This window comes from Schistocerca piceifrons, chromosome 1 (genome assembly GCF_021461385.2).
Source record: "Schistocerca piceifrons isolate TAMUIC-IGC-003096 chromosome 1, iqSchPice1.1, whole genome shotgun sequence".
NCBI classification, from domain to species: Eukaryota; Metazoa; Arthropoda; class Insecta; order Orthoptera; family Acrididae; genus Schistocerca; species Schistocerca piceifrons.
In genome coordinates, this window is record NC_060138.1 from 738,400,925 (window position 1) to 738,424,633 (window position 23,709).

Sequence of the window (23,709 nt, forward strand, 5' to 3'; positions counted from 1 at the left end):
AAAAGAAAATAATGATAACTGGTGTGAAGGAGTTTTGAACACAGCTCGTCCGCTTGGCAGTCCTAACACTGTGACCACTTAACCACGATGCCACAGCCCTTAACTTTTGCTCGGTATTGCACTTGTTAATGTGGACCGTTCATTCTGTTTCTTTCTTTTTTTCCCCCACAGTTCAGTATACTTTCTTTCTGTTTTCATGCTTGATCTGTGTTCAGTTTTCGACAGGCTATCCTGTGGGCCATCTTACGACTAAATCTGATGAGGGTGTAATGGGAAGTTTCCCTTGTTAGTGTCTATTGCTTCAATTAATTGCCCATTCCCTTCATGGAATTTTTCATCAGTAGTTTTGCTTATTTGTATGTCCTTTTCGGACTTCCAAGGTGCAAACTCATCTGCATGTTTCTGTCTTCATAATTTGAATTATTCATGCATCATTTTTTTCTGTTCAGTGGCTATATTATTCACTCATTAAGAGAGCTGATGAACAGCTTCCTATAGCTCTGTTTATGCTTGCTTTACTCCTACAACTTCCTCAGCTAATTTTTGAACAGGCTGCTGGTAGGTCTCCTTGAGCTAGCTCCAGTTGTGAAATTAATTTGTTGTTTGCTTTGACATAGTGTCTTGTTTCTTCGAAATTTCAGATTACGCTGCAGACATAGTTGCTTGTGATGATGAAATTTCATCTCTGTGACTGAAGACTGTGGGCGCAGTCCTAGACATTAAATAAATGTTTGAGAAAGTTCAGTTAATTGATCGTGCGATTGACTAGTAGCACCTGCACCTATTGTTTGCACAGCATGCAAATTCTTCATCTTGCATACACAAAGAATACCAATGACCATAAATAATTTACTGTATAAAATACCTGTGGCTGTAGGTTGAACTCTGAACAATTGTAAGGGAGTATGTAACTTGGTAGCAAGCAAATCAGTATAGAGAGAAGCAAAATTTCGAACTTGTAGGCGAGTTCCACTGATGAAAAATTGTTCTCTCAGAGTGCCAGTCTGTCTTTCTAAATTCTTTTCCTGACAGTCATAATTTAATATAAGTCTACCATGGAACAAAAGTACAATATTTTTAATTACAGGCTAATTCAATGCCTCAACAAGAAGTCCTGTCATAGTGTGACATTTATAATGTGCAATGTAATGAAAAGGAATAAGAACTGTCAGTTTAGATGTATGCCATGAATAAAATCTTTGGAAAAGTTATGTAAAGATACAAGTTCAAACAATGCTAAAAGAAAATGACCAATCAAAGCCTCACTTATCTGCAGCTCCAGATAGACTCACAAGTACATTACACACTGTAATACTTGTACCAGTACATTACTTTAAATCATGACAGACAGAAAGATAATGATTATTGAGTGCCTCAGATTTTGTTTCTAAGTAATAACACAGTACAAACTTTAATTAAGCTATCTAACTGATAATTTATTAATCATGTATAATTTACAGTAAGGCATAACAGGTGCTTATACATACACATCCCTCTTTAAGATGGACCACAGCAAAGAGGGCACAGGAGAATGAGGCTTTAATATGGTTGCGATGGCTTTTTATAATTTCTCATAATGCAGTGAGTGAATGAAAGAAAAAGGGTGACAAAGGGTCAAAGTACATCCGCATGGCACCTCTGGATTCTTGGTCACAAGAGCAGGGGTTACGGTTATTGTAGATCCTCATGAGATGTTAACGTATATTATTTTATTATATTCTCTATTGTATGAATATTGCAGAGTTTAATGTACTTTTAACAAATTTTTGGTGTCTATTAGTTTTTACAGCATTTTATATTGCTTATTTCATGCCTCAGTGAGCCAAAGATAATCCTTATAAATCATTATCATTGCATTTCATGCTATAGATCTGACTCTATACTGGTGAAAGGCGTGTCATCCTCTGTGGAAAGTATAGTTATATCGGTGGATGTGTATGAAATAAAAATCTGAGCTATAATATTTATAGTGTGCTGTAAACAGGAACAACTTTGCCAAGAAGGGCAACTTTTTGAGTAAGAATATCTTTAGCATCCTACCAAGTTTCTGGATCATGGAATAGATACACCAATGATTTCACTGCACAAGGCAGCAATGAACGACAAATTTGGCAAGCATTTTACATTTATTCATTGTTTCCTGGTCTTTGGCAGTGCTTTTTCTTTTGGCTTGTGGAACACACATTTTATGGTAGTCTGCAAAAGTATCTCAGTCTGCTCACTCATTTTAGCATATTTAGTGTATTTAATATAATAGATAACTTGATAATGTTGCACTGGCGTGCTTGGTAAAAATGAGACAACTTTGCCAACGTAGAAATTTGCTTTTTTTTCTTACCTCTTTCACACTTTTCTTCCCACTCAGCCCCCTTCCCACTCCCCGAGCATGCTTTCGCAACCAACGGTTGCTTCATCAGGAAAGAGGGAAGGAGAGGGAGAGACGAAAGGATGTGGGTTTTAAGGGAGAGGGTAAGGAGTCATTCCAATCCCGGGAGTGGAAAGATTAACCTTAGGGGGAAAAAAGGACAAGTATACACTCGCGCGCGCGCACACACACACACACACACACACACACACACACACACACACACACACACATCCAGCCGCACATACATAGACACAAGTAGACATTTGTAAAGGCAAAGAGTTTCGGCAGAGATGTCAGTCGAGGCAGAAGTACAGAGGCAAAGATGTTGTTGAAAGACAGGTGAGGTATGAGCGGCGGCAACTTGAAATTAGCGGAGGTTGAGGCCTGGCGGATAACGAGAAGAGAGGATATACTGAAGGGCAAGTTCCCATCTCCGGAGTTCTGACAGGTTGGTGTTAGTGGGAAGTATCCAGATAACCCGGACGGTGTAACACTGTGCCAAGATGTGCTGGCCGTGCACTAAGGCATGTTTAGCCACAGGGTGATCCTCATTACCAACAAACACTGTCTGCCTGTATCCATTCATGCGAATGGACAGTTTGTTGCTGGTCATTCCCACATAGAAAGCTTCACAGTGTAGGCAGGTCAGTTGGTAAATCACGTGGGTGCTTTCACACGTGGCTCTGCCTTTGATTGTGTACACCTTCCGGGTTACAGGACTGGAGTAGGTGGTGGTGGGAGGGTGCATGGGACAGGTATTACACCGGGGGCAGTTACAAGGGTAGGAGCCAGAGGGTAGGGAAGGTGGTTTGGGGATTTCATAGGGATGAACTAAGAGGTTACGAAGGTTAGGTGGACGGCGGAAAGACACTCTTGGTGGAGTGGGGAGGATTTCATGAAGGATGGATCTCATTTCAGGGCAGGATTTGAGGAAGTCGTATCCCTGCTGGAGAGCCACATTCAGAGTCTGAGCCAGTCCCGGAAAGTATCCTGTCACAAGTGGGGCACTTTTGTGGTTCTTCTGTGGGAGGTTCTGGGCTTGAGGGGATGAGGAAGTGGCTCTGGTTATTTGCTTCTGTACCAGGTCGGGAGGGTAGTTGCGGGATGCAAAAGCTGTTTTCAGATTGTTGGTGTAATGGTTCAGGGATTCCGGACTGGAGCAGATTCGTTTGCCACGAAGACCTAGGCTGTAGGGAAGGGACCGTTTGATGTGGAATGGGTGGCAGCTGCCATAATGGAGGTACTATTGCTTGTTGGTGCATTTGATGTGGACGGACGTGTGAAGCTGGCCATTGGACAGATGGAGGTCAACGTCAAGGAAAGTAGCATGGGATTTGGAGTAGGACCAGGTGAATCTGATGGAACCAAAGGAGTTGAGGTTGGAGAAGAAATTCTGGAGTTCTTCTTCACTGTGCGTCCAGATCATGAAGATGTCAACAATAAATGTGTACCAAACTTTGGGTTGGCAGGCCTGGGTAACCAAGAAGGCTTTCTCTAAGCGACCCATGAATAGGTTGGCGTACGAGGGGGCCATCCTGGTACCCATGGCTGTTCCCTTTAATTGTTGGTATGTCTGGCCTTCAAAAGTGAAGAAGTTGTGGGTCAGGATGAAGCTGGCTAAGGTAATGAGGAAAGAGGTTTTAGGTAGGGTGGCAGGTGATCGGCGTGAAAGGAAGTGCTCCATCGCAGCGAGGCCCTGGACATGCGGAATATTTGTGTATAAGGAAGTGGCATCAATGGTTACAAGGATGGTTTCCAGGCGTTCGAGAAAGTGGTTGGTGTCTTTGATGAAGGATGGGAGACTGCATGTAATGAGTTGAAGGTGTTGATCTACGTAGGTAGAGATACGTTCTGTGGGTGCTTGGTAGCTAGCTACAATGGGGTGGCCGGGATGATTGGGTTTGTGAATTTTAGGAAGAAGGTAGGGGTGTGGGGTGTCGGTGGGGTCAGGAGGTTGATGGAGTCAGGTGAAAGGTTTTGTAGGGGGCCTAAGGTTCTGAGGATTCCTTGAAGCTCCGCCTGGACATCAGGAATGGGATTACCTTGGCAAACTTTGTATGTGGTGTTGTCTGAAAGCTGACGCAGTCCCTCAGCCACATACTCCCGACGATCAAGTACCACGGTCGTGGAACCCTTGTCCTCCGGAAGAATGGCGATGGATCGGTCAGCCTTCAGATCATGGATAGCCTGGGCTTCAGCAGTGGTTATGTTAGGAGTAGGATTAAGGTTTTTTAAGAAGGATTGAGAGGCAAGGCTGGAAGTCAGAAATTCCTGGAAGGTTTGGAGAGGGTGATTTTGAGGATGAGGAGGTGGGTCCCACTGTGATGGAGGACAGAACTGTTCCAGACAGGGTTCAATTTGGATAGTGTCTTGGGGATTTGGATCATTAGGAGTAGGATTAGGATCATTTTTCTTCGTGGCAAAGTGATATTTCCAGCAGAGAGTACGAGTGTAGGACAGTAAATCTTTGACAAGGGCTGTTTGGTTGAATCTGGGACTGGGGCTGAAGGTGAGGCCTTTGGATAGGACAGAGGTTTCGGATTGGGAGAGAGGTTTGGAGGAAAGGTTAACTACTGAATTGGGGTGTTGTGGTTCCAGATTGTGTTGATTGGAATTTTGAGGTTTTGGAGGGAGTGGAGCTGGAAGTGGGAGATTGAGTAGATGGGAGAGACAGGGTTTGTGTGCAATGAGAGGAGGTTGAGGTTTGTTGGAAAGGTTGTGAAGGGTCAGTGAGTTGCCTTTCCGGAGGTGGGAAACCAGGAGATTGGATAGTTTTTTGAGGTGGAGGGTGGCATGCTGTTCTAATATATATATATATATATATATATATATATATATATATATATATATATATATATATATATATATATATATATATATATATATATATATGATTATAATAGAGGGAAACATTCCACGTAGGAAAAATATATCTAAAAACAAAGATGATGTGACTTACCAAATGAAAGTGCTGGTAGGTCGACAGACACACAAACATACACACAAAATTCAAGCTTTCGCAACAAACTGTTGCCTCATCAGGAAAGAGGGAAGGAAAGGGAAAGACGAAAGGATGTGGGTTTTAAGGGAGAGGGTAAGGAGTCATTCCAATCCCGGGAGCGGAAAGACTTACCTTAGGGGGAAAAAAAAAATTCAAGCTTTCGCAACCAACTGTTGCTTCATCAGGAAAGAGGGAAGGAGAGAGAAAGACGAAAGGATGTGGGTTTTAAAGGAGAAGGTAACGAGTCATTCCAATCCCGGGAGCGGAAAGACTTACCTTGGGGGGAAAAAGGGACAGGTATACACTCGCACACACACACATCCATCCGCACATAACAGACACAAGCAGACATATGTAAAGGCAAAGAGTTTGGGTAGAGATGTCAGTCGAGGCGGAAGTACAGAGGCAAAGATGTTACTGAATGACAGGTGAGGTATGAGCAGCGGCAATTTGATATTAGCGGAGGTTGAGGCCTGGTGGGTGATGGGAAGAGAGGATATATTGAAGGGCAAGTTCCCATCTCCAGAGTTCTGACAGGTTGGTGTCGGTGGGAAGTATCCAGATAACCCGAACGGTGTAACACTGTGCCAAGATGTGCTGGGCGTGCACCAAGGCATGTTTAGCCACAGGGTGATCCTCATTACCAACAAACACTGTCTGCCTGTGTCCGTTCATGCGAATGGACAGTTTGTTGCTGGTCATTCCCACATAGAAAGCTTCACAGTGTAGGCAGGTCAGTTGGTAAATCACGTGGGTGCTGTCACACGTGGCTCTGCCTTTGATCATGTACACCTTCCGGGTTAAGAGGACTGGAGTAGGTGGTGGTGGGATGGTGCATCGGACAGGTTTTACACTGGGGGCGGTTACAAGGGTAGGAGCCAGATGGTAGGGAAGGTGGTTTGGGGATTTCATAGGAATGAACCAAGAGGTTACGAAGGTTTTTCCCCCCTAGGTAAGTCTTTCCGCTCCCGGGATTGGAATGACTCCTTACCCTCTCCCTTAAAACCCTCATCCTTTCGTCTTTCTCTCTCCTTCCCTCGTTCCTGATGAAGCAAACGTGGATTGCGAAAGCTTGAAATTTGTATGTGTGTTCGTGTTTGTTATTGTTTCTATCAACGTACCAAAACACAAATATATATATATATATATATATATATATATATATATATATATATATATATATATATATATATATATATATATATATATAAAATTAATAAATTATGACATACAATACAATAATTAAAAATACAACAATTATACAATAATTATATAAATTATACAGTACAAAAATATAATGACACTAAGCTACAGCTAGCTGCCCCTGAAGTGATTAATAAGCAAATGAGCAGTGGAAAAGCAGCAGAGGAGTTCAGTATTCATCAAAGATCAATTGGAAACAAAGTAAAGGGTCTCCATTTAAAGCAAACAGGGTGTCAGACTGCAGTGAGCCACAAAGAAGAAGAGAAGATCATCGAACAAGTCCTCGTGTGTGCGGAATCAGGAATGTCTCTTGATGCACTTATCTACGGCTCATCATGAAAAATTTCAAGGATTCCATGGGGCAGCAGATTTCACAATTCAAAAATAACTGACCTTGTGATGACTGGTATTGTTATTTTGTGAAATGGCATAAACAAGGACTTTCTTCCCGTAAGTGCCAAAATATTTCCTGTGCTAGAGCAAGTGTTGGAATAGATCAGCTTAAAGCATACTTTAGTCATTCGAAAGACTCATTAGAAGGAATTTCTTCACCCCACATATTAAACTACAATAAGACAAATTTGACTGATCCAGGGTAAAATAAAATAAAGAAAGGAAGCTATTTCGTAGGGGATGCAAGTATCCACAAATAGTTATGAATTCTACCAAAGCAAGTATTTCTTTAATGTTTGCAGCTTCAGCATCAGGAGAGTTGCTTCCTCCTCTTGTGGTTTATCATTCAAATCAGTCATGGGACACATGGATTTTAGGAGGACCAAAAGGAACAAAATATGGCAATATAGTAAATGGACGGTTTGATGCTTTGCATTTTGAAAAGTGATTTTCCATGTTGCTGTGCCATGGGCAAAAAATCTATCTGGCCTCAAATGTTTGATAGGAGATAACCTTAGCATCCATATAAATATGAGTTATCAAGGCATGCCAAACTCTTGACATTCACTTTGTGTTGTTGCCCCCCAGTATCCACTCCTCTGTGTCAACCTCTATGTTTCAGTCTTTGTTCCCTGTAAAAGGAAATGGAGAGTCATACTGACAGATTATAAGATGAAAAACTCATCTAGTTCCACAACACTTGAGAAAAGTGCATTTCCCAAACTGCTGGCTTAACTTCTCATTGCTGTGGATGAAGAAGAGAAAATGAAATCGAACATCGTATCAGGGTTCAAGAAATGTGGCATTGTGCTGTTAAATACTGAAAAGCTTATTCTAGAATCCCAGATACAGAGAGAGCTGATGGCAATGGCACACCTACAAGAAGTAGTGATTCACTCATGAATTAAATCAAGCCTGTCACGGAAATAATAGTCAGAGTCCACCGGAGAGGAAAAAGAGAGTTGATATGACACCAGAAGAAGCTGTTGATGAATCACACTTGATGAACCACCAATCTCTTCAGAGTACCTCTGTAACTAAGCTAATTGAGGGGACCAGTAGAAGAAAGATCACTCAGAGGAATAGTCATCACAACAGCGATGAATCTGACTGTGCTTTTTCTTTACATGACACATCTGACTCTGAAACTGAACAAGATGCAGAATAAACAGAACAATGAGGTAGTCAGGAATTAACCGATTGTGTTGATCTTGCTTTTTGCTGTGAAGAGGATCTTAATTCAGCCATTTGTGAACATAATGAAATTAATGCCAGAATGACCCAGAATCTTATAAAACTAAAGCTTGGAATGTTCATTGTAGTAAAATTCCCGACAAAAAAAGTGTCAAGCATTTTGTTGGTAAACTTATTCAGTTCTATGGAGATGGAGAGTACGAGTTGTCGTATATCTGTGCAGAAGACAGGGTGAAAAGTTTTTACTTCCCAAATGTACTAGATGAAACATCCCTGAATGTGAAAGAAATTCTGTACATAATTAATAACCCTTACAATCAAAACCAAGACAATTTTTTCTTTTCTGGTTAAATTTTGTGTGTACCTTTCTGTATCACTCTCTTTCATTCTTAAAGTGTTTAATACTAAGGTGTAAATTGTTTTCAATGCTTTAAACTTCTTTTTGATAATTTCTTTTGGTGATTTCCACTGATTTTGATGTTGTTGGCAAAGTTTTCCAGTTTGCAGAGTATTTTTGCCAAATGTGTTTTTCATTTTTTAAAAAATATGTAAATACATAAGTAAGTTGTCATCTGTCCACAGATTGTAAAAGTAGAGATATACCAGGCTGATGAAGGGGGGAAAAGGCAAAGTTGTCACAGTTTACAGTACATATTATTATTATTATTTATATCAGTGACTTGGATGCTTTACAGTAAATATTAATGTAACAAGAAACATTTCCTGTTACAACAACAAATTTACTTATCTTTCCAATAATACCTAATGCTCATGTATGTAGCACAATAAGCCAGATGTCTCATTTTTGTTTCAGAAAGGTCAAGAGGGAAGAGAAAAGTATGGATTTCAAGATCGCCGCAAGAATCCATTTTCAAGTAAAACGAACAGAGAAAAAAGAAAAACAAAAAATTACATTATGCTTAAGCAGAAAGCTCGTAGTAAAGTGAAAAGATCATTCAAGGAGAAGCAGGTATAATCTTTTTCATAACTATGTTGAGAAATAAAAAGTGCACATGCTAAATTTTCCTAAAAAGACAGGAACTGTTTGTAGTAATTCTGTCTGCTTCATGGTATACTATAGTAAAAATTTACACACATCACATAGCACTAGATTATTTCATGGAAGTAGATAATTTTAGAACAACTGAGCTTTTCAAAATAATGATGGGAAAAAAAACTTTGTTCCTCCTATTTGGCACTCAATCTGTTTCTATTTCTTTCCCACTGACATTACTTTTGTTTTGGAGATGCTAATCTTCATACCACAGGCTTTACATTTCTGATCTAGCTCTGAAATATTACTTTGCAAACTTTCAATCGAATCTGCCATCACAACTAAGTAATTCCATAAAAAAGCAGTGTATTTGCATACCAAGTGATTACTAGTATCTTAGCAGTAGCAGTTATACTGATCTTTAGACAATATTTTTAATGACTTTATTTGCATCTGCAGTGTTATGACATTATTTTGTCTAGCATTCACTCAAGTATGGAATGCATATTGTAGATATTTCTCATACCAATTATAACACCACTATATATCATAGTAATGACTGACTTACTACATGCATCTAGTTTGAAGTAGGTATGTTGACAACGGAAAAAAATTTAAAAAAAAAGCAATTTTCTTAGCTTCTCCAAGAAAGATGAATTTTTGCTGCCAGAAGTCAGTTGCTGAAATAATAATTTGTACGATGTTTCAGTGTTTTCCCCTAGAATTACTTGAAAGTATAATAATTCTGTATCATTCTGGGTAAGAAAGAAATACTCCCAAGTTCCAAATGCTACTGCTGGGTGCCTGGGTGCAGTTATGGAAACTAATAATAAATTCTGCATTTCCAAAATAAAAGTAAAGAACATGATAGAGACTGACCAGCTTCTCTCTGACAACAAAGGGTCATGCCTACTGTTCCCCTGATATTCAATAAGCTGCAGATGGCTCCTGTGCTGTGCCAGGTATTGAGCATCTCTGGGAAATCTTCCTGTCTTGGCTGGGTACGTATGGTGAATCTGAGGTTCTTGAGCTGGAGTTTGGTGAACATCATAACTCATCTGTTGCCATAAGTTGTGTACATGCTTCAGCGATGACCAAGTGGCGTGAAGGTGTAACGTCAGAGGCCACAGAGAGAGGCAATCTTGGCTTATCAGCTTGATTTTTGAAGATGGTACAAACCTTTAAGAAATTCTCTAAACGTTGTGGTATGATGTGTCTCAGTGAGGCCAATAGCTGTTGAGGTAAAGAAACTTCAAAATAAGTGTTCTGAAGAATTATATGGAGATGAAGAATATTATGAAATGGGTAAATTGGCGAATTGTAAAGAAATGGCTGCATTTATTATAACTTTTGATTCATTGCTTTAGTCAGAATATATCAAGGCAGATGTCCTCCATTTTAAAATATGATATATATTCCAATGCCCATGCATTGTTATAAATGGCAATGCTATGAGTGCACTAGCCTCAAGGAGGAAGCAACATGTTGTAGATGTGGTGGAACAACCCGTGAAGAATCACTTGTTCACTGCCCTAGGTCTGTGTGAACTGCTCAGGATATTGTGCTGCCTGTTGCCACAAATGCTCTCTGTGCCTTGAAGAAAGAAAGATGCATAGAATCATCATCATCATCATCATCATTTAAGACTGATTATGCCTTTCAGCGATCAGTCTGGAGCATAGCCCCCTTATGAAATTCCTCCATGATCCCCTATTCAGTGCTAACATTGGTGCCTCTTCTGATGTTAAACCTATTACTTCAAAATCATTCTTAACTGAATCCAGGTACCTTCTCCTTGGTCTGCCCCGACTCCTCCTACCCTCTACTGCTGAACCCATGAGTCTCTTGGGTAACCTTGCTTCTCCCATGCATGTAACATCATGACCCCACCATCTAAGCCTGTTCACCTTGACTGCTACATCTATAGAGTTCATTCCCAGTTTTTCTTTGATTTCCTCATTGTGGACACCCTCCTGCCATTGTTCCCATCTACTAGTACCTGCAATCATCCTATCTACTTTCATATCCGTAACCTCAACCTTGTTGATAAGGTTTAAGACCTGACATTCCACTGTATTTGATGAGTTCCGACTTAATTTCATCCACCCCAACTGCTTTATTGCACTGAAATCTATTGACCATTTTCTCCACTTCCTCAAATGTGATCCTATTTCCATCATCATTCCTGTCCCATTCTACCTCGAAATCTGAAACATTACTGATCGTATTTTCACCTACATTGAGCAGCTCTTCAAAATATTCCCTCCATCTGCCCAAGGCATCCACAGGATTCACCAGCACTTTTCCTGACCTGTCAAAAATACTTGTCATTTCCTTCTTACCTCCCTTTTGAAGACTGCTAATTACACTCCAGAATGGTTTTCCAGCAGCTTGACCCATAGTCTCCAACCTGTTTCCAAAGTCTCTCCAAGATTTCTTCTTGGATGCTGCAATTATCTGTATCTGTTTGGCTTTGTTTCTTTCTTCAACATAACTTTCTCTGTCTACCTGAGTTCTAGTATGTAGCCATATTTGATACACCTTCTTTTTCCTTTTACAGGCTGCCTTGACTGTGTCATTCCACCAAGCTGTTTGCTTCATCCTACTTTTACACACTACTGTTCCAAGACATTCTTTAGCCACTTCTAGTACTGTACATGTCAAAATCAGTGTCGTAATATAAAGTTGAAAAAGCCTACAAGATGAATACAGCCTCCTGCTTCTGTAATGTCTTTAGCATGTGTGGCAAAGGAATTAACACCGAAAGTTGAAATCTCCACTCAGTACCAAACAAACAGGAAGTCTACATTAGTACGTGAGACCATCAGGAGAGAGTATGTGAGAAAGTGGGAGATGCTAAAAACTGGTATAATGAGCAACAGTTCTCTTACGACCAGCGTAGTCCAGGCAATGCTGGAACATTTTACAGAGGTAATGGCTACCAGTAGCCAGGATGTGGTCATTCATCATCATAGAAATTTTGCCAAGTTGGGCAAGTACGACTTTTGTTCCAAGAGTAAGTAAAATTAAAATTGCCCTTACCACTGTAGTGGCTGGATTCAACAGTCTGCAACATGCGACATGGAACTTGTTGACAGTAAGATAGAGAATACTATTTTGCAGCACCTTGCAGAGAATGCAAAAGAAAACTTATTTGCCTTTTCAGCCATATACAGGCTAACTTGCGGAGGGATGCCACCCTAATTCTTTTTCTGAAACTGGGTATTGAGGTTATCATTGTGTTGTCCTCAAAAGCTGCTTAGGAAAGATATTAGGAACTTATGATGAATAGCCATCATGCGTAGGTTCAGGAAGGATCATCCCACTGTAGATAATGTGACCCACCAGGAGGTGGCCATGCAACAGGATTTCCAATGTTCGCAAAAATGTCTGTATGATTCTATCCTGTGGGAGAAGATTTGTTGGGAGAATGGCAATAATTATTTATAGTTGAAGTGTGCAGTCACAGCAGGACTGTGTTATTCATAGGAGGTAACTGAAAGTGAAAGAGGGGGTTGTCTAGTTGCTCTTACCCTTGAAGAGTATACAAGATAATAACTTAAGCTTTGTCTCATAATGCTGATTTTGTTTAGGAAAATGATAAATAATCAAGAGACCAGTTCATGCCCATTTTTAATTATATACTGAGTTAAGTAATAAAGGAATTACGTAAATCAGAGTTACTATATTTTTCAAACAAAAGATATTTTGATAGTTTATGCATCCCAGAGCCATGTTGGGAGTGCTGCACTATGTGCAGGAAAGTGCGAAATGCCAATATAAAGTAAATTGAAGCAGTAGTCAGAAGGTTGCTTCAAACCACACAGTGCTTTACCAGTCATTGTCCTATTACAGGTGGTATAGCCATCTTCTGAACTGACTTATCTAGCCAGTTATAGGATGATCTACAGTTTAACATGGGCTCCAAACCATGAAGTGACTTGGCTCTCTACACATATACAAATTGTAGTCAGAGGGGAAAGAACCATATTAACTAAAATTTTAAGTTCCCAGAAGAGTTTATGGAAATGAAATTTTACTTCATGAGGGACTACCTGACTATATTAAAACATTTAGAAGTTCAAGTAACTTTAAACAATGGCATTGATAGTATGGACATTATACAGACCCCTTATCTACGGCATGTAGCACTAACCATGATCAGGAAACAAGGAAATTGGAGTTTGGAACTGAATTGTACTATATTTAACTCTTCTCCCCATCAATATATCCCATAGTTGTGCAGCTGATTCTCAGTATTCTGAAAATGTTATTGACTCGGAATTTACATCCGAAATGAATGCACAAAACAAGTTTTGAAGACAGTTCAGGGTAAATCATGGTGGTCACAGTTGTATTTCTTCATAACGCAGCTGGTCACTCATATGCACAATATATAGACAACTGTCTTTGCGAAAAACTTTGCCACAACATTCGTGGCATTTTTCTGTGTGGTTGGTTCTGTGGAGCAGTACTGTGGATGAGGGTCATGCCTGGTGCGTTAACACTAAAATATAAAGGTGTAATACCAATTTATGGGTATGGTCTACATTATAACCACTGCCCACTGTGACATTGGATGATGCCTGGTGGCGTTGTGGGAAAACGATGTGTCACCAAAAGTATGCAGGCGGTGCCGACATGGATGGAAGATCACCCTAGTGATGATATGGACTGCAAATGGGGTAATCCACTGAGATAAATGACTTTGACAAAGGGCAGATTATCATCACACAGAGCCTGTGAACGAGTATCTCGAAAATGGTAAAGCTGGTCAAATGTTCATATGTTACTGTTGTGACCATATATGGAAACAGGAGGAGGACAGTCAAACTACCACTAGCGCTAAATGGTTGGACTCTTCACAGAACATGCAGCTCGGGGGCTTGTCTGCTCTGTAAAATAGGATAGATGGTGATCTGTGGAATCTCTGCTGAAAGAACACAGTGGTGGTGCATGTACAATGGTTTCGGAGCACAACATTCATCATACGTAGTCGAAAGGGGAGCTCCACAGCGGTCCACCCCTACGTGGTCACGTGTTGACCCAGTGACATCATCAGTTACGATTGCAGTAGGCACGGGACTATTGGGATTCGACTGTTGATCAGTGGAAACATGCCGGCTCTTTGGGTGAATCACATTTTTGCTACACTAAGTCAATGATTGTCACCACAAATGCTGTCATCAAGCTGAACAGTGGCGCAAAACATGCAGTGGGCCATGGAAGTGTGATAGTAATCAAAGACACGCTGACACCTGTGAACTACCTGCGTCCCCTCATGCTTGATGTCTTCCCCCACGGCAGTGTCATCTTTCAGCAGTATAACTGTGCGTGTCTTGGACCAAGAACCATGCTACAGTGATTTGAGGAGCATTGTACTGAACTCATGTTGATGAATGTTGATGACTTGGCAACCAAATTCACCTTATGTAAAGCCTATGGGACCCGCTTGGGTCAGTATCAGGCGCCATCACAATGTATGCAAATCAGCGACCTATTATTTACGCGAATTACACGATCTGTGCATAGACGTCTAATGTGAAGTAGGCTACCTCCACAAATCTACCAACAAACTGTTCGATCCCTGAAACGCAGGATCAGTGATGTATTTTGTTCCAAATATGGGCAAACAAGCTATTAAGCAAGTGATCATAATGCTCTGGCTCATCAGTGTATATTTAGCATCTGTACTCTGCATGGTGGCTGTCGCGAATGGCGGGTAGGGAGATTGATTGTTGGTAAGCCTCTGTGTGGGCTTTATTCTCTTGAATTTTACTTTCATTATCTTTTTGAAATATATACGTAGGAGGAAGCAATAAATTGATAGATTCTTCTGGGATCATACACACACTGAATTTTAATAGCAAAACCACACCTTGATGCCATTACCCTTTTGCACATACTCATCGAACTAGTGACAAAACACACTACTCTTCTTTGGATATTGTGTGTTTCCTCTATCGAACCTATTTGGTAAGTGTCCCAGACTGCCAAGCAGTACTGGAGTGTCAGTTAAACTATGACTTTGTAAGCTACATTTTTTGTTGATGGACTACATTTTGTGAGGATTCTTCCAGTGAAACTGTCTGGCTTCTGCCTTTCCTATGTTTAGATCTATGTGGTCGTAGGTACACTCCCAGATATGTAATGAATACGAATGCTTGAAAAGATTGTCCAGCAAATGTTTAATCATGCGTTTATAGGTCTGTTAAGCTATTTGTCCAATGTAGCTATGTTTGTTGAGGTTGAAGGTCAATTACCAATCCCTGCATTAAGCATTAGTCCTCTGTAGGTGTACCTGCATTTCACTACAGTTTTCTAGCACTGCGACTTCTTTGTATACGTCATCTGCAAACAGTGTTATGGAGCTGCCAGCATAATTCATGAGGTCATTTATATGTATTGTGAACATTAATGGTCATATAACACTCCATTAGAGAACTCGCAAAGTTACAATAATATTTGATGTTTTCTCTCCATTAACAAAGACTTACTGTATTGTATTTGCTAGACACGCTTCAGTCCGATCATTTCACTGGTCTTATATTCTGTAAACATTTCTTTTGTTCATTAGACAACAATGTGGAATTGTACTAAACATCTTTCAGGAGTCAGGGAACAGGACATTAACCTGGTTGTCAGTATCTATTTATTCCTGGACCTCATGGATAAACAGAATGAGCTGGGATTTCCATAAACAGTGTTTGCAGAATCCATGTTGATTTTTCGGTCGCCAGAAATGTCGTAATATTTGCTAATAAACAGTGTTCCAAAATTCTACAACATACTGGTGCTGGTGATACAGGCCTTTAGTTGTGTGTATCTGTTCAACAACCCTTCTTGAAAACAGGAATAATCTTCATATTTTCCCAATTGCTTGGGATGATTTTTTCCTCCAGTGCCTTATGGGAGACTGCTGCTAGAAGAGGGCCACATGCTTTAACTTACTCTGTCGTATACTGTTGCTTTTCCTCTTTTGAGTGATAGTCTATTTTCTATCCTGCAATTCAGTATTTGTCATTTTTGTGTTTGTGCCATTGTTGAAAGGAGGAACTGAAGTATGATAAGACCTCAGTGGAACAATTTTGGCAAAAGGAATTTAGTATTTCATACAAACTTTTTGTTATCCTTGTTTTAACATCATTATTGTCATTGAGTGTTGATCCCAATTGCTCACTGAGCACTGATGCCATTACAGTCACCGAGTGTCTGGAGAGACAAAATTTTACACTCGAATTCATTGAATTCTTCACTCATGGCTGTCCTTATGCTAATTTTGGCTTTGTTCTGTCTGTGATTGTCTACAAGGCTTTTACCGTATTGAAATCTGCAGTGAAGCACTCTTGTCTTTCAGAGGCAGCTTTTTAACACAGCTGACAAACTGTGGTGATGCTTTCCCATCATGCACAACTTTGCTCAATTCATACACTATGTGACCAAAAGTAACTGGACACCCCCAAAAACATATTGTTGTTGTGGTCTTTAGCCCAGAGACAGGTTTTATATCTCCATGCTACTCTATCCTGTGCAAGCTTCTTCATCTCCGAGTAACTACTGCAACCTACATCCTTCTGAATATTCTTAGTGTATTCATCTCTTGGTCTACCTCTATGATTTTTACCCTCCATGATTCTCTCCAACACTAAATTGGTGATTCCTTGATGCCTCAAAACGGTCCTACCAACCGGTCCCTTCCTTTAGTCAGGTTGTGCCACAATTTCTTCTTCTCCCCAATTTTGTTCAGTACCTCCTCATTAGTTACGTGATCTACCCATCTAATCTTCAGCATTCTTCTGTAGCACCACATTTCGAAAGCATGTATTCTTTTCTTGTCTAAACTATTTACTGTCCATGTTTCACGTCCATACATGGCTACACTCCATACAAATACTTTCAGAAATGCTTTCCTTGCGATAGCGAGTCTACATTTTATATCCTATCTACCTCAACCATCATCAGTTATTTTGCTCCCCAAATAGAAAAACTCGTCTAATACTTTAAGTGTCTCATTTTCTAATCTAAATCACTCAGCAACACCCGATTTAATTCAACTACATTCCATTACCCTCATTTTGCTTTTGTTGATGTTCATCTTATATCCTCCTTTCAAGATACTGTCCATCCTATTCATCTGCTCTTCCGAGTCCTTTGTTGTCTCTGACAGAATAACAGTGCCATCTGCAAACCTCAATGCTTTTTTTTTTCATGGATTTTAATTCCTACTCCAATTTTTTTCTTTTTTGTTTCCTGTACTGCTTGCTCAATATACAGATTGCATAACATCGGGGATAGGCTACAAGCCTGTCTCACTCTCTTCTCAACCATTGTTTCCCTTTCGTGCCCCTCTACTCTTATAACTGCCATCTGGTTTCTGCACAAATTGTAAATAGCCTTTCACTCCTTGTATTTTACGCCTGCCACCTTCAGTATTTGAAGGAGAGTATTCCAGTCAAGAGTGTCAAAAGCCTTCTCCAAGTCTACAAATGCTAGAAATGTAGGTTTGCCTTTCCTTAACCTATCTTCTAAGGTGAGTCACCTCACATGTACCAACATTTCTATGGAATCCAAACTGATCTTCCCTGAGTTTGGCTTCTACCAGTTTTTCCATTCATCTGTAAAGAATTTGTGTAAGTATTTTGCAGCCATGACTTATTAAACTGATAGTTCGGTTATTTTCACACCTGTCAAACTGCTACGTTCTTCTTGAAGTCTGAGGGTATTTCGCCTGTCTAATAGATCTTGCTCACCAGATGGCAGAGTTTTGTCATGGCTGGCTCTCCCCCCAAGGCTATCAGTACCTCTAATGGAATGTTGTCTGTTCCCGGGGCTTTTTTTTTGACTTAGGTCTTTCATTACTCAAATTCTTCGCGCAGTATCATATCTCCCATCTTATCTTCATCTATGTCCTCTTCCATTTCCATAATATTGCCTTCAAGTACATCGCCCTTGTATAGACGCTTTATATACTCCTCCCATCTTTCTGCTTTCCTGGTTTTCCATCAATACTCTTGATATTCATGCAGGTGGTTCTCTTTTCTCCAAAGGTCTCTTTCACTTTGCTGTAGGCAGTATCTGTCTTACCCCCTAGTGATATATGCTTCTGCCTCCTTACATTTGTCCTCTAGCCACCCTTGCTTAGCCATTTTGCACTTCCTGTCTATCTCATTTTTGATACGTTTGTATTCCTTTTCACCTGCTTCATTTACTGCATTTTTATATTTCCTCCTTGCATCTATTAAATTCAGTATCTCTTCTGTTACCCAAGGATTTCTACTAGCCATTGTCTTTTTACTTTCTTCATTCTCTGCGGCGTCACTCTTTCATTTCTGAAAGCTACCCATTGTTCTCCTACTGTATTTCTATCCACTGTATTTGTCAATCATTCCCTTATGCTCTCTCTGAAACTCTCGTACAGCACAAAAGTGTAAAGGCCAACCTCGTCTGTTGACAGACAAGAGACCACCAACAGTTGAAGAGGGTTGTAATGTGTAATAGGCAGACATCTATCCAGATCGTCACAAAAGAATTCCAGACTGCATCAGGATCCATGCAAGTACTATGACAGGCGGGAAGTGAGAAAACATGGATTTCATGGTCGAGCGGCTGCTCATAAGCCACACATGACGCCGGTAAATGCCAAATGATGCCTCGCTTGGTGTAAGGAGTGTAAACATAGGACGATTGAACAGTGGATAAACGTTGTGTGGAGTGACGAGTCACGGTACACAATGTGGCGATCCATGGTAGGGTGTGGGTACGGCAAATGCCCGGTGAATGTCATCTGCCGGCATGTGTAGTGCAAACACTAAAATTCGGAGGCTATGGTGTGATCATGTTTTTCATGGAGGGACTTGCATCCCTTGTTGTTTTGGGTGGCATTATCACAGCAAAGACCTACATTGATGTTTTAAGCACCTTTGTGCTTCCTACAGTAGAAGAACAATTCGGTGATGGCGATTGCATCTTTCAACATGATCGAGCACCTGTTCATAATGCACGGTCTGTGGCGAAGTAATTACATGAGAATAACATCCCTGTAATGGACTATAGAACACCTTTGGGATGTTTTGGAACGCCGACTTCATGTGATGTCTCACTGAGCGACATTGATACCTCTTCTCAGTGCAGCAGTCCGTGAAGAATGGGCTGCCATTCCCCAAGTAACCTTCCATCACCTGATTGAGCGTATGCCTGCGAGATTGGAAGCTGCCATCAAGGCTAAGGGTGGGCCAACACCATATTGAATTCCAGCATTACCGATGGAGGGTGCCACAAACTTGTAAGTCATTTTGATCCAGGTGTCCAGATACTTTTGATCACATAATGTACCTGTCTAAGGCATATTGTACAACACCAATGAACTTTGCCTGTTTATGCTCAATATTTTCAGTCACAGAGATGAATGTTTGATGTTGACTTTTCAGGTAATCAGGACTCTGCTTCTTGTAGCACTTATTGAACAAAAATTTCTTACGGCCTTTCTGTTTGTTCCCACTGATCATCCTCACTGATCCTCATACTCTTTATGCTGCTATAACAGCCTTACGATCACCAATTCCCTGCTCTGCTGTAACTGAGGCAATAAGCTCAGGCCTGTTTTTGACCAGGAGATCTAAGGTGTTGCCCTCACAAGTTGGTTTTCTGATTTACAATTCATGGTGATTTTTGGATGTGGAATTTAGGACAGTTTCACACAATTCCCTAATACCTGCTATAGTCACTTGAGTTTCCCAGTCTGTAGCTGCTAAGTTGAAATTTCCCCCAATCTATACTACCATATAAAGACAAATTGTTGTTTAATATTGTTACCAAAAATCTTGAAAAGTTCTTGACCAATCTGCATCAGAGTGTTACACGATACTCTAATAAACATTAAGGAACTTAGAATGTGACAAAATTCATGAAGAAAGACATCATGCATGGTTAAAATTTCAAATGCACAAAACAGAAGAAAATGCAACCAACCTCAAAAATATCAGGAAAAAGTTCACACAGATTATCAGGCAAACCAATAGACAATTACAGACTCAATAGAAGAAAATTACCATAAAACCATTTCCAGAGGCTTTTACAAAATGTTTGGAAGACAGATACAAAAATTTGCCCCTCCCACCTTAATGCTGAAAAGGGAAGAAGGAAAAATGGCACATAACAACAAGGAAAATGCCGAAATCGTGGCAAAAGCATTTAGTAAACTTTTGAATTGTGAAGAACCCCAGGAACTTTTAGCAATTAATACAGACACACCATCAAGACTCCACCTGATCTCATAAATCCTCCAACAATCCAAGAGGTGGAAACGGCACTCAAAGAGATGAAAAATTATAAGGCAAGCCGAGAAGACCAAGTGTTTTCAGAAATGTGGAAATATGTCAGTGATACTGTTCGAACATCCTTACACATAGTCCTATCAAAAATATGGGTAACAGAAAAGTTTCCCGAACATTGGACCACAGCCATAATCCACCCACTCCACAGAAATACCTAGATAATTACAGAGGTATCTCTCTATTAGACTGCACATACAAGATTTTCTCCAGAATCATATACAAGAGGATCAAAGAGCAACTAGAGGAAGAATTAGGTGAATACCAAGGAGGCTTCATACCTTGGAGAAGCTGTGCAGAACAGATCATCACTTTAAAACTAGCCATAGCATATTACAAGAAACGAAATAAAACTCTTTTAATAACCTTCGTGGACTTTAAAAAAGCATATGACTGTATCCATAGACCTTTCACGTTAAAAATCTTAAAAAATTTCGGGCTCCATACAAAATTAATCAAATTGATAGAACTCACCTTAACCAACACTGTATCAAAAGTCAAGATCAGAGGGGAACTCTCTGAGCCATTCATCATAAAAACAGGTTTAAGACAAGGAGATTGCTTGGCAGCCTGCTGTTCAACTGTGGTTTAGAATACATAATGAGGGAATGGTACAAGATTAAACCAAAGAACATCCAAATTGGAAGACCAAAAGACAACATAAGTTTAAATTGTCTAGGATGTGCTGATGATCTTGGTCTCTTTTCCAACAGTATTCAGGAAACCAAACAACAAGTTATCTCACTACAGGAAATAGCACAGAAAATTGGTCTTGGAATATCCTTCGAAAAAACAATCATCTTGTTAACTGACCCACCACTCATGAACAAAATTGCCATAGGAAACCAAGAAATGAAAATTGTAGATAAATTTAAATATTTGCGAGAAACCATAACATATAACCTCAATGAAAAGCCAACATGATGTAACAGAATAAACAAATTGACTAGAGCACAATACATCACCAAGAACACCTACAGCAAAAAGAGCCTGTCAATAGCAACAAAATTAAAACACTAGAAAACAGTCACTCAACCAGAAATAACATATGCAAGTGAAACCAGCTTCAGAACAACTAACACTGGACAAATAGACAAAATACTCAAAATAGAGAGAAAAATCATCAGAATGTGCATAAACAAATCGTACCAGAAAGATAGACACTGAAGAGTAGTTACAAATGAAACAGTCTACAGGGAAATAGAACCGGTAACGAGTACAATCAGGAAGAAACACATTTCAATTTTTGACATCTAATCAGAACACCAGAGAACAGGATCATCAGGGGAATAATAGAAAAATTGTTGAATAGTAAGTGCAACATTAAGTGGATTACAGAAATCAAGGAAGATATGGATGAGCTACAGATTACATTGGAAGACGTAAGAAACAAAACTGACAAAATCAGGAAACTCACAGACAAACAAACCCGATTGCAAATGAGAATCAACAAACAGACAATAGGAAGGGTGATTTCTGATGAAGAAAGAAGGATGAGATCCGAGAGAATGAAGGAATACTGGGCTGACAGGAAACTGAAAAATTCTTTGTATAAAGTTGGCTAGAGTGGTCCAATGAAGGCCATAAAATTTAAATAAATAAATAAAAACATTAAGGTGGCTGCAGACTACATATTTTTTAATATAAGTTTATATGTTTGTTTCATTTGCAGTAACAATAGTCAGAGAGAGAGGGGTTAGAGGACTGAGAGGGGGGGAGGAAACGGACATTGTGGCGGGGGGGGGGGGGGGGGGGGGAGAAGAGATGGACAGAGAGTATGGAAGGGGAGATGGAGAGCTGGGTAGGAGGGGGGTGGAAGGAAAGTGCCATCAGAAATGCTGGCAATCATGGGGATTTTCTCGCAAAGAGCCAATCATCATCTACACAGTTAACATCTACTAAACGTAAATGGAATGTTGTCACGATTCAAAGACCCTCCCAGCTGCATCACATTTTCTCATGATTTCATGTACTGAAGACAGCAGTCCTTTGCTACAGTAAATCCGTTTATTATTCAGAAAGGTGTTGATGCAATTTCCAGCCCTGTAAAATCCTGCTCTCGTTTACGCAATGGTACTTTGCTTTCGGAAACCTTCTAGTTCTTAAGCACAACAACTGCTTGCAGCTTCACTCCTCCACAGCTATCCTGTTGAGGTCCTTCGAACACTGAGTTCTTTCTGTGGTTTTATTTACTCTATGCTGCTTGATGATTTGACAAAGGCAGAAATCCAAACATATCTCTCAGATCAGGGCATCATTGCAGTCCATCAGGCGATGAAAAAGATAGATGCATCCATAGGCCCACACACACACTTTTCTCTCTTTTGATAGAGTGGTGCTTCTATCAAAAATCAAAGCAGGCTATGAAGTTATCACTGTCCAACTTTACATTCTGAACCCGATGTGCTGCTACCAGTGTCATCATTATAACCACACTCAAATGTCCTGTGATAGGGATGCTCATGAGGGCAATAGTCCACCTCCTTCTCCCAGCGTGGTGGGGTATCAACTGTAATGGCAACCATATAGCCTCTTCCCAAGATTGTCTAGTGTATCTCAATGAGTGGTTGATCAAAGGGAACTGGGTGAAGGAAAAAGTGTCTTACACTGTCCCTCAGAAGTTGTTGGCTAGTCAAAAATCCTGCATTCTACCATCTGGTACTTACAGTCTATACTTGCTACATCTCACTCTACGAGAGACACAGCCACGTAGAAATGCGACCTCAGACTCAGCACCGCAGTTGCAAAATCACCCAGTGTCACGGAAGCATCCCTGTCTCCTCCTCCAGCTGTGCAACAATCCACCAAACTTTCGCCTCACAGGATGAAGTCACCTGCTACATAACCAGCAGACCAGAAACGATAGAAGGAATACTCCTGTGAAGACTTTTTATGTCCCTCCAGCCGCTAAACGTCTGAGGCTTTCTCTGCCAGCCAGAAAGGCCCCAACAAATCAAACAGAGGCAAACGGTCTTCTCCTTTGCCAACTCAGTGATCCTCTTCAGCAGTGCTGCCACTGATACCCTAACCCAGCCGATCTCCATTTTGCCGGTGCAGATCACAAACTGTTTTTCTGCAGACTGACAGAGTGAAAATACCAGTGCCTCTGTAGATCTCATGGAGCAGTATCCTCCAGCATCTGTGCCCTGTAGCAATGAGTCTTCGAAGGCTGTCACTCGCCAGCTGCCAAGGCAACACTCCTTCATTTTTTCCCTCCTTCCCTTTC

At 40.4% G+C, this 23,709-nt stretch overlaps 1 protein-coding gene across 2 annotated transcripts in view; it reads left to right on the forward strand.

The window, feature by feature from the left end:
• The window catches only part of LOC124711620 (protein SDA1 homolog), a 186,200-nt gene that overhangs the window by 153,201 nt on the left and 9,290 nt on the right, over positions 1 to 23,709 (forward strand). For both annotated transcript variants that reach the window (XM_047241799.1, XM_047241791.1), the window contains exon 19: positions 8,974 to 9,129. In XM_047241799.1, the coding sequence (XP_047097755.1) occupies positions 8,974 to 9,129 (156 nt within the window). The remainder of the gene's footprint in view (positions 1 to 8,973; positions 9,130 to 23,709) is intronic.